The sequence below is a fragment of the Nicotiana tomentosiformis genome, chromosome 8 (genome assembly GCF_000390325.3).
Source record: "Nicotiana tomentosiformis chromosome 8, ASM39032v3, whole genome shotgun sequence".
In the NCBI taxonomy this organism is placed as follows: Eukaryota; Viridiplantae; Streptophyta; class Magnoliopsida; order Solanales; family Solanaceae; genus Nicotiana; species Nicotiana tomentosiformis.
Genome location: NC_090819.1, coordinates 18,357,526 through 18,369,497, shown reverse-complemented (window position 1 = coordinate 18,369,497; position 11,972 = coordinate 18,357,526). Strand labels below are relative to the sequence as shown.

Sequence of the window (11,972 nt, the reverse complement as noted above, 5' to 3'; positions counted from 1 at the left end):
CCAAGTTATACCACGTATCCTTAGAATTACGTATAAATTCAATTGTTATCCGTTTTTCGGGTAAACAGTGGTCAATTTTGGAACCGGCATAGAACATTGTCAAAAAGAAAAGCAGTAAACAATAATAAATTAGTGATCCAATCTTTTGATTCTAGAATATTACAAGACAGGGATTATAACATTACAGAACTTTTATTCTATAGAGTTGTAGATCTCTTTTGGTTCAGGTGATATCTCCATCTTTATTTTTTTTTTAAAATTACATATGTCTAAGTCTCTAAATTAACTAAGGTTAAAAATGGAAACAAATGATTTATTCAAGTTTATTTAGTTTCAAATCAAACACAAGTTTGGGATTATACACGGTATATCCCATTTTCAATCCAACGAACCAAACAAAATATTGGTACTAAATAATCCAGGGATTATTAGTCCAGGGATAACTCTAGCCACGAACCAAACGACCCCTTAACTTATATGTATACCGACACTAAAAATAATTTTTACACCAGTAACGTAGACTAACAAGTTATTAATTTATCAAGCTTAATTTAAATATTTACTTAATAAACTTAAGTTAATGACATAAAAAAACTAACACTATCTATGAACGAAATGGAAAATCATCTTTTACAAGGAGACGTAACTCAAAGACGGGCTGATGTAGTGTTATGTGTCCATTCGAACTTAAAGCTTTGGCTTAAACTCTCTAATCTCCATATGTATTAAATTCTTACTCATTAAGTACAAATAGTTAATTTCAAACTCAACAAATCATACGGTCTGTGATAGAATATCGAACTTTGAATCCATAAATTTTAATATTGATCCACGCCTGTCCAAAGTAAGGAAGACATATGTCTATAGCGTAATAATTACTCCCTCAATTTCAAAAAGAATGAACTCTTTACTATTTGAAAATCAAACAAAATTTTCTTTTATCATATTTTTTGCAAATAGTTTTTAAGTAATTTGAATTGTTAAATATTATAACTTATAGTATTTTTTTATGTATTTTCTAAATATATAAATTTTATTTCAAAATTAAAATAATCTATATTTGAATTCATATAAAAAATTAGTCAGTTTAACCTTCATAGAAAATATTCAAACAAATTGAAATGAAGGTAATACTAATTTTTGGTACTATAGATTTCTTGCCGTAGGCATCTTTCATCTAAGATCATATACAATAAATACCCTCTCATGCAACTAAAGGTGAAAAGCAGAACTGTCGACCAGAATAATTTATGTTAGTATAATAAATAGCAAAGGGTTAAATATATTCCTCTATTTTTAAAAATGGTCTAAGAATATCTCTTGTTATACAATTGAGTTATCTATACCCTTGCAGTCATACTTTGGGTTCAAATATACCCCTCATTTAAACGGAGGGACGCGTGTCATCGTCATGTTGGTCAATTCTAAATATCTCCTAATTAATTAAAAAGACTCATTACCCATATTCGAAAAATAATTTTTTAAAGCAATTTTTTTTTATAAAAATTGGAAAAAAACAAAAAAACAAAATTTACTAAAAACTGAAAAAAACGAAAATATTTTTTTACCAGTTTTTACAAAAAAAAACTGCTTTAAAAAACTGAAAAATATTTTCTAAAACAATATTTTTGTAAAAACTGAAAAGTAATTTTCTAAAGCAATTAAAAACTGGAAAAACTGAAATATTTTTAACTAAAAACTGGAAAAAAAATTATTTATTTTTTCAGTTTTTACAAAAATATTGCTTTAGAAAATTACTTTTTAGTTTTTTTTTCAGCTTTTACAAAAATATTGTTTTAGAAAATATTTTTCAGCTTTTTTTAAAGCAGTTTTTTTTGTAAAAACTGAAAAAAAATCATTTTTTCAGCTTTTAGTAAAAAAAAATTCAGTTTTTTTTCAGATTTTACAAAAAAAATTACTTTAGAAAATTGATTTTCAGCTTTTTTTTTTGTTTTCAGTTTTTACAAAAACATTGTTTTAGAAAATATTTTTCAATTTTTTTTAAAGCAGTTTTTTTGTAAAAATTGAAAAAAAAAATATTTTCCTTTTTTTCAGTTTTTAGTAAAAATAATTGCAGTTTTTTCAGTTTTTACAAAAAAAAAATTGCTTTAAAAAATTATTTTTCGGATATGGGTAATGAGTCTTTTTAATTAATTATGAGATATTTAGAATTGACCAACAGAACGATGACACGTGTCCCTCCATTTAAATGAGGGGTATATTTGAACTCAAAGTATGACTGCAGAGGTATAGATAACCCAATAATGTAACGAGAAATATTTTTAAACTATTTTCAATAGAAAAATATATTTGACACTTTGCGTATAATAAATGTAAGCTACTATATGGAATCGTCTAAACACTTCCAAACTCAGTTGTCGTAGACGTTGAGCTTTAATTGAATCTACGTTTATAGCATTAAAAGTTGACAAATTTTTTCCCATTTCCTGTTTTCTCCACACATTTTTCAATGCCATTTTAGGCCCACTGCTCCCCATCTCACAGGACACAAGTCAATTATTCTATTCTCTTTCAAGTTGGTTACAGTCCTTTCTTTTTTTAAGATTTCTTTTAATAAAATAGTATATTTTTATATAAATTTATAATCGTATCAATAATAAGGGTAAGTTTTTTATTTGTGAAAATAAATCAAAAAAATATTGAACAGTACCGAATAAATTTACATATGAAAAATATATTTTTAAATTAAGTTTAAAACTAATAAAACATTAAAATTTTCCTTGGGCCTTGGAATTATAAAAGTAGTTACAAAATAACAAGTAATTAAACTCAAACTATTATATTACTCCTATTGAAATTAAATTATTTCCACCATATTCACTAGCAAGACACGAGATATTGTAGCGATTATGAGTAGCAAACTACAATATATTTAATATGTTTCCTTTCGTATGAGTTGAATTTTTGAATATTTAATTTTCTATAGACTTTATTCTTGAGACATAACTTGGTTAATATCTTTCCACTCGTGTGATTTATATTTATTTTTTTTTGCATTTGCCTAGTTTCATTTACACTGCTGTAGAATAGTTGATGGATCTATATTATGGCTATCTTTCATACTTTCTTAATTCATCACTTTTTAAACTGTAAAAATGTCTAGAGAGTTTTGATAAGTCATATAAAAGTATGTATGTTATTACATTCTACTTCTACTAGTGATTGTTACATGACATTTTAAAAATTAACCGAACTGTACCGATACCGAAGAGAAACCGACATGATTGGGACGATTTTGAAAAAGCTAATTTTGGTTATACATAATAGAATAACTGAAAATTTGGTATGGTACAAATTTTATAAAATAATCGGCCGAACCGAACCATTGACACTCCTATCCCCAGCTCATCCCATCTTCATTCTAATTTATTTATAGGGTTGAATAGGAAAAATTTCACATAAGAACAACTAGGCTCCCTACTTTTTAATTTTATAGCCCACATTTCAATTTACAACCAACTAACCCAAAAATAATAGGCTAAGATTCAACATCCAACTCCAATAGGTTCTCGAAATTACTATTTAATTTTTAAAAAAGATTGTTCAAGCTTTTATGTTAATTTTCGAATCAGTCACTGTGATTCAAATATTAGTTTAGCAAACCAAATCCATTTGGGTGGTGAAAATTAGATTTTTAACAAGCTTAAATATGTGGGTTTAAATTTCGAATTTGATTTTGTGAGAAATTTGGAGTGAGTGTTATTTAGACTTGTTAGAAATAGTATAAGGAGGTTGAATATAAAATTTGAAGTCATTTAATGGAGATTTGGACTGGTTTTGAACAAGAATTGCAATTGAAAATCGTGGAAGAAATTCGTCTACAGACGCTTATATAAAGGTGTATAAAAGTGTATAATAGTGTATAAGATGTGTTTATACACTCATATACACTATTATACAAGATTGTATATAATTATAAAAAAAATTGACTTCGTCATCTTCCTTGCGTCTTTTCTCAAAATTTAATTCAAATATTGCTCAAATCTACTCCAAATCACTTCAAATTTAAATTTTGAACTCCTTTTGACATTTTCAATTAATTGGAACAACACCCAATCCAAACAACTAACAAACTCAAAAAATCATATTTTCGAAAGCAAAGCTTTGAATGAACTTTAATGGTTGACTTCTACTCTTCAATTTTCTTACATTGCAACTAGGTGACACAACGGGAGAAGTAGAAAATACATGGCTCCTTGAAGCATATGTAGAAGATGTGAGAAGAAGAGAGAGAGTGAAATCAATGGTTGTGAGAACACAAATTTAACTGCATAACTTTTAGAAGCAATGGTTGTAAGAACACAGATTTTGAATTTGCTAGTGCTTTCAAAATATGTACAATATGGGCTAGGTCGGGTAAAACTTAAAAATATGGGCTATTTTTTGTTATGATGTGAAGTCACGTGTATTTTCTTGTAATTCTTTCTTGAATACACCCTCTATTTTTGTTTTTTGTTTAATTCTATACCCCGTTATAAATACTCAAAATGTATAATGGGGGAACATGATTAAACAATAAACGAAAATAAAGGAGTATATCCGACCCTTTTCTGTTTTATTTCTTACCTGGTGTCCCATATTGGCATTAAATCCAACCTAAATTCAAATTCGTTCCGAAAAGTTTTAAATCGAGAAAGACAATGCTTCTTAATATAAGCGAATCTTCATTTTAATTATTTGTTTCTTTATAGGAGTATTTTTTAATATGGAGTATGGGTGTGAAAATTGAATCAAACATAAATATATGCCACTGCCAGCAATTTATATTTCTTATTTCTTAATATGGAGTATGGGTGTGAAAATTAAATCAAACTTTTATATGCCGCTGCAAGCAATCAAATCAAGTTATTTACATCAATAGTATAGACAATGGTACATAATTAGCATAGTTTAATTGGTTATTATATATCAATGCTCTATATTCTAGGTAATCATATCGGTTTTGATACAAAGAATTGCATGTTGTTATAAATCAATTTAACATGATTTTGCAAAAGATAAGCTCCTCCTACTCCTACAAAAAAAAAAAAAAAAAAATCTGCTCTAAAAGTTGGAACGAAAAAAGCACCCAAGCAAGAGCAGAGGCAATCAGCGAAGGGGTGATCGTTTAAACCTTCGTAAAAACTTACACTATATACACAGATAAAAAAAAATTATTTAGATATATATTTTAAACATTTCTTACGAAATCCCTAATTAGATCCTCGACCCAAGAAAAAATTTATTAACAACAAACCTAGTGAAATCTCACATATGAAGTCTTGAGAGATTAATGTATATGCAGACTTTACATCTGTCTTACCTTACGAAGATAGAGTCGCTATCAACAAAGAATGAAATAGGTAAATTAATTTTCCAACAAATTTATGTCTACATACTAAATCAAAGCCTAACTGTATATATGTTTTTCACACCTCATCATGTATGGGTTCTCATAACTGGATCTACCTCTCATTCACACATTCTATTTTCACACACAATGCCGGAAACAAGACAAATGGCAAGATGCTGACATAACACGAAAACTTCACAAACACACCACAATTTTTAAGTACACATCAACACCTTTCCAAAAATAGCTTCTCTTTGATAAAGTATTCATTATTAAGAGCCACATGCAAATTTAAGCAAAGGTGGCAGAAAAAGATTTAACAATTGCTCAAGCTTTGATTGGGAAAATACACCCTTCCCTACTAAGCCAAGAAAATACTCCACTTTTAGCAGAATGAACCTATTTTCTTCTCTATCCTCCCCTTTTCCCTTTATCCATTTTAGGTCTATAGTTAAATGAAAGAAACACCTTAATAAAGATCCTTCTGTCATCCACATTCTTTGTTTGACTTGTCCAAACGGCAAAGTTGAACCGCTACTTTGATAAAACAACCAATTTGCTGTCATATGCCATGGAAGTTAAGTATCCTTTCCCTTAAACAAGCATTAGAGGAATTATTTTAGCTCAGTAGTAAAAGCAATATGTGATATATGAGTTAAATGTGTATGTCACAAGTTTAACCTCTATCGCAAACAGAATATCTGATATTTAAGTGAAAAAGAATTAAAAAAAACAAACATATTATCGATCAATTTTCCTAGCTCTATCTAACAACTCAGTGAATTTTCACAAGTGAAGTTTGAAAATGATAAGATATATATAGTCTTACTCTTATTCAAGGAGAACAGAGAAATTATTTTCGATAAATATAGTTGTTTGCCAGCTTTGTGACTATTTAAAAAAAAAAAAACAAGCACCAAACGAATCATGAACTTCAAGAATCCTAAGAGAATGAAAACAAAGTTAGCTTGAGGCCCCTTTGGCAAAAGCACAAATACCAATCATAACTTCTGTATGTGGACCAAGACTAACCACTTCTCTTTCTACTCTATACTAGTTTTGTGTTGTGGGGTGGGGGTGTGGTCCAACCGACACCGATAACATGGCCTAAATCCAGCCAATTATTAAAAACAAAAGGAACCATACAATGAATGGAAAAGCTTATTAGTACTATAATAATTTAATAGACAAAAGAATACAAAACACCAAGTAATCCTATAATATTTATATCAAAACATATACCACCTGTCTCTGTTGTTTCTATACCAATTCTACCTCAAAATAACATTAAAATTTATCATACAGAAATGAACCTCAAAGAAGAAATGATCTACAGCAAAAAAAGAAAAAGAAATGACCTCATTATTGTCTTGTTCTTTGTAGAACAGGGCCAATCATCTTAAGTTCAAATCTCTTAACAATCCCAGCAATATCCCTCATTGTAGTGTCCACAGCATACGGGGTTCGGTCAACGGTGATCGCCGTGGCGTTGACCAGCTGCCGACATGGCTCGCGGCGTTCTGCAATGGTCCCGTGATAGTGGAAATACTTGATGAGCCCTTCTGTTTTGTGGGTTGTCTTGCCAACTATGTTCTGTGACATATGCACGCCCGTGGCTATCACATTGCGCGGTTGCACCGCGTATTTTCTATCCCTCCTTATTCCTCTCTTGATATCCTTGTATACTAGCTTCTCAAACCCCCATTTTCTGCAGTCGTATCACACACAATCAGTAATTGACCAGTTTTATGTTAACTGTCTGTAATCCAGTAGTTGAATGAGAGTTATTTTTCAAGATACAAATACAAAAGCATCCAACTAATCCGACAAAACACAAGACCCCTGTCCTTTTCCAACCTTCCATTTACAATTTAGTTTACCATTTATGAATTTGAACATTATTATCTATAATTTAAGTTTAAATAATACAACCAATCAATGCATACCAACAAGGGTTACCTCCAAATCACTAGCAAATGAACCCCAAAGTTAGTTCACTACAAATAAATACACTTTACTTTAGCTAGGCAATGACACTCCATAAGACAATTCAACTCAAATCAATGATACTCTGTAGTATTTAACCACACATTGGATTATGAAATGGACCCTATAAGAAGTATAGAGTAGAATATTCTAACACAATAATACAATGTCATTAAAAACCCTAGTAGCATAAGACATTTCCCTGCTTGTTACCTATTTTTTGCAACTCATTAAGCATCTCAATTATTCAACCAACAGAAAATTTCAACAGTATAATGTTCAAAACCTACTTGTGGTCAATCTACATCAAATCATTTCGTTATCAACCACCACGTTCCTTTAAGGAGGTACAAATTCAGAACCACCCAAATTGTACTATTTTTTTAAAAAAATAAATGAGAATCCCCGAGGGTAAGTTTTGGAGCAACGATAAAGTTAGGTCACGGGTTCAAGCCGTGGATGCAACCACTCACTAATGCTTGCATTAGGGTAGGTTGTTGACATCACACCCCTTAGGGTGCGACCCTTCCCCATATCATGAGTGAATGCGGGATGATTTATGCACCAGGCTGCCTTTTTAATAACTGAGAATCCCCGAAGGCCCAATGGGCACATGGTTCAAAATTATGTGAATAATGGACTCGCCTCTCTGCCCTTCTTCACTTATATATCGAACTTTTGTTAGTGGCGGGATTCAAACTTGTAACATGTGTCACATCATGTGTTGCGATCTTACCACTAAACCAGACCAAATTGTACAAGCACCTCTAGCCACGTCCGTTAGGTCCTGGGTTCGAGTCACGCTGAAGGGAAAGATTGAAAACACTATAGATCCTCTTAATTTGGGAGGGATTTAAAAAAAAAAGAAGACCAAATTGTACTATTTCTCAACCAGCAAATTTAAAATATCACCTAAATCTTAAACCATTCACTAATCATGTCCTTGTAGAATTCTAACCATTAATCATGGAATTACAGAGTTTGAAAACAACTCGACAACAAATGAATGTAACACTTACTGTGAGTTTCAGCTTTAGAGCTTGCATTATAGGCAAATAAAAGTCGCATGAAAGCCACACCGACACAGTAAATTCAGCTTCAACTTCACTTCTTTCAAACGTCAATCTCAACTCAACATCATAAGCAGACACTAAGAAAAACAACTTATACTACACTGATATTATTTAAGTAACCCCCAAAAAAAGAAAAGATTCCATTATTGCCAATTGCTATTATTTCAGATGCCCATATTCTTCTGTTCCACTTACTATTCCAAACACGCGTCAATTAAATGTCAACATTGTGAATATTAGCTGTCAACTTTTGAAAAAAGTTTGACCACCTTTACTAAATAAATTCTACTTCTACTACATACTACAACAAGATTAAACATCTGCAAAATAAGAAATGGATTTAAGTAAATTACACTGTAGAGAAAAAATCATAGTGGCAGGTTCCTTACCATTTTTATGATACCACTCCACTATATTTATCAAGAGATTAACGTATAATTAATTAATAAAGTGAGAACCGATTTTTATGTTATGTTATAATACATGTACTTTGCTGTAAAATTGACATACCTGTAAGATTTACCGCGGTCCTCTTCAAGACAGAGCTTGTTGGACATAGGCATCTGCTCAATGGTGAATTGTGTAAAATCCGACAACGAATCCACCACAGTTTTAATAGTACTCTTCTTAGGCACAAAAATGAACTCATCCACATCAAAAAAGAACATCCATTTAGCTTGAAATCTATACCTATGTAAACAATCATTCACAATCAAAAACTGATTATGATAATATCCATCAAATCTTTCTTGGTCCCGAATGTCTTGTAATGTAACAAATCCTTTCTCCATCCATGGCTTTAAAACCGCCATTACTCCTTCGTGTATACCTCCAGCATCATGAATTACGAAATGAGATTTCTCTCCGAATAATCTAACGTGAAAAGCTAACCATTCTCTTACTCTTTGTGGACTTAAATTCCCATATAAAGATGATCCACAGTAGAAGAAATCATACTTTGGCGGTTTATTGAATTCTGCAGTGAAATTAATGAAATCCTGTTCTGTTTCAGTTAACCCTACAAAAGTGTCGACGGTGTTGAATTTAGCGTCGCCTCCGCCGTTAGTAGCGGCATGAATTACGAGTTTTCCTCCATTTTCAGTACCAACTGGGATCGGGAAAGTGCAATTGATAACTAAAACAGTATAAACTCTACCGTATCCCCAATCGGGTAGGATTTTGCTACCATTTACAGTAATGGATTTTAGCTTGTCGTCGTTCGGGATCCATTCACACTGATAACTGGGTTTTCCGTACACATGGAGAGGTTTTGAAGCTAAACCCATAACGGCGAAAGTGTTAAGTCCACCTCTGTAAGCAGACATAAGTATAAAATTGTAAGCAGCTGAACCGGATGGATTGAAAGCGCGCTTAATAACTCCATTTTCGAGAATCTCGTCGTTTTTCGTTAACGGCGGCGGCGGCGGAATAGAGGTGGCGTTTATGGCGGAGATAGAATCAATAAAAGAGGTAGAAGGGGATATAGGAGTAGAAAGACAAGTGCTAAAATTTGAAGGAGTGAAAGAAAAACGAGAGGGCATGAATTGAAGAATGGTGACAAGTGAACAGAGGAAAAGAATAGCAGTAAGGAGAAGTTTGAGTTCAGCTGCACAATTCCAAACAACTCCAACAAACATTTTTCTCTCTTTTTCCTTTGTCATTGTAAATTTAGTACTAGTACTAACTTTGTTCAGTATATTTGGTATAAAGAAGATTTGGAAGTGATGAAAGAGATAGGGGATGGGAGATAACAGAAAGAGCAGAGAAGGTACAGAGAAACAGAAATGGCAGAGAAATAACAAACAAAATTTTCTCCTATTTTTTCTGTCTGTTTTTATCTCCTTTTTCTTCTTTCTGCTTTCACAAACCTCTCTGTCTCTAATCAATCTGCATTTGGAATCTGAAGAGTTTAGGGGACTGGTGAGTGTTTATAATATGGAAAATTGGGTGGATTGTTGCAATATATTAGGAAAAGGGAACTGATTTAATGGTAAATGTTTTCCTCTCTTTTTTTATTTTCTCATTATTGTGGCTTAAATGATGGTATGGACAGATTCTGGTTTTAAGTTATTATATAATTTTCATGTTAGAAATTATTTAGATAATCATATCTATTACTTTCTCCGTCTCATATTAATAGTCATAGTTACTAAAAATAGTTGTCTCAAATTATTTGTCATTTTAAAAGTTCAAGACAATTAATTTTTTTTCCTTTTTTACCCTTAATAATAATTGTTTCGAAGATGGAGATAACATATAAATAGAATAAATATTCAATGAACAGAGATTATATCTTAATATATAAATAAGGATAGAATAGTCTAATCTATTTCTTAATTAATATTTCTTAAGGGGCGTATAAAAGAGAAACACGACACATAATATAAGACGAAGGGAGTACTCTCTAACTAAGGCAAGTATACACAGTAAATAATTACCAATAACCAATAAAGTTGTGTGAGTAATCAAGTCGGTTGTATTAACAATTTCACACCAAAAAAAAAAAATGCAATATAATTTATCTTACTCTTCCGGTCCAAAATAGGTAGGCGTTTGGACATAAAAAAATATGAAATGTAAAATTTTTTAAAATTAAGTTGAAAAAAGTATTTAAAAATTATTTGAACATGCATTTCACTTGAAAATGAAGTAAAACCTACTTTTTCAAATTTGAAATTCATCTTCAAAAATTCAGTTAAATGTATAATCAAATAATATTTTAAAGATGAGTTTTGAAAAGGAAATTATATGGAAAAACGGGTCCTAAATATCATCTTAACTAAATTAAGCTAGCGTTTGGACATAGATTTGTTTGAAACTTGAAAAAAGAGTTTTTGAAGTTGTGTTAAAAAATAATTTTTGAAAGTTGAAGTTGTGTTTAGACATGCATTTTATTTGAAGAAAAGTTGAAGTTTTGTGAGTGGAAGAAAAAATTTCATACAAAAATTGCCCTAAACCAATTTTTGGGAACTTGAAAAGTTTTGAATTTTTTTTCCCAAAACATGATCGTATTTTATAAACAAACAATGTTTTCAAATATTTTTTTTAAAAAATGAAGACAGGCCAAACGTGAGGTAAAATTAGTCTAGTTCAAAGTAAGTATCATTATAGGAACTTTAAAAACATAAACTTTTACTCCAACAAAATATTTAAAAAGTTTGAAGATAATAACTCATATATTTAATATTGATAAATAACTTTTAATAAATATCTTGAGACCTTAAACATACTTGGCAAGTAAACAACTATTACTATAAACTATTCATAATAGTAAATAGAAAGTTATACTTAGTGCCAAATTTTATTGTTTTCATTGTAAATGCTTTCTTTACGTTAATAAAACTTTAAACGATCATTTTTGTACTAAAAAGGATTACATTCAAGTAACAAATAAAGAAATTCGAAAGCATTCGTGAATATATTATTAGGGAACTGATTTAAAAATTGAAAAATTAAAAGTTCTTCCTATAAAATATGTAAAAATTTATAATACAAAAAAAGTTTATCTAACCAGTAATAATGCAAAAGGACAAAGAGTGGTCGATTGAGATTTAAGACCG

At 30.5% G+C, this 11,972-nt stretch overlaps 1 protein-coding gene across 2 annotated transcripts; it reads right to left on the bottom strand.

Moving 5' to 3' along the window:
* Positions 1-5,587: 5,587 nt before the first annotated feature.
* LOC104099425 (galactan beta-1,4-galactosyltransferase GALS3) lies at positions 5,588-10,417 on the bottom strand. 2 transcript variants are annotated; one of them, XM_009606408.4, is made up of 3 exons: positions 8,923-10,341; positions 6,712-7,061; positions 5,588-5,946 (listed from the first exon to the last, which is right to left on the bottom strand). In XM_009606408.4, exons 1-2 carry the CDS (start codon positions 10,071-10,073, stop codon positions 6,716-6,718), a joined length of 1,497 nt encoding a protein of 498 aa, XP_009604703.1. In that variant the 5' UTR covers positions 10,074-10,341; the 3' UTR covers positions 5,588-5,946; positions 6,712-6,715. The 2 variants fall into 2 exon arrangements, with proteins under 2 accessions (XP_009604703.1, XP_033512825.1); XM_033656934.2 differs by lacking the exon at positions 5,588-5,946 and having other exon boundaries at positions 6,502-7,061; positions 8,923-10,417.
* Between the last annotated feature and the right edge of the window lie 1,555 nt (positions 10,418-11,972).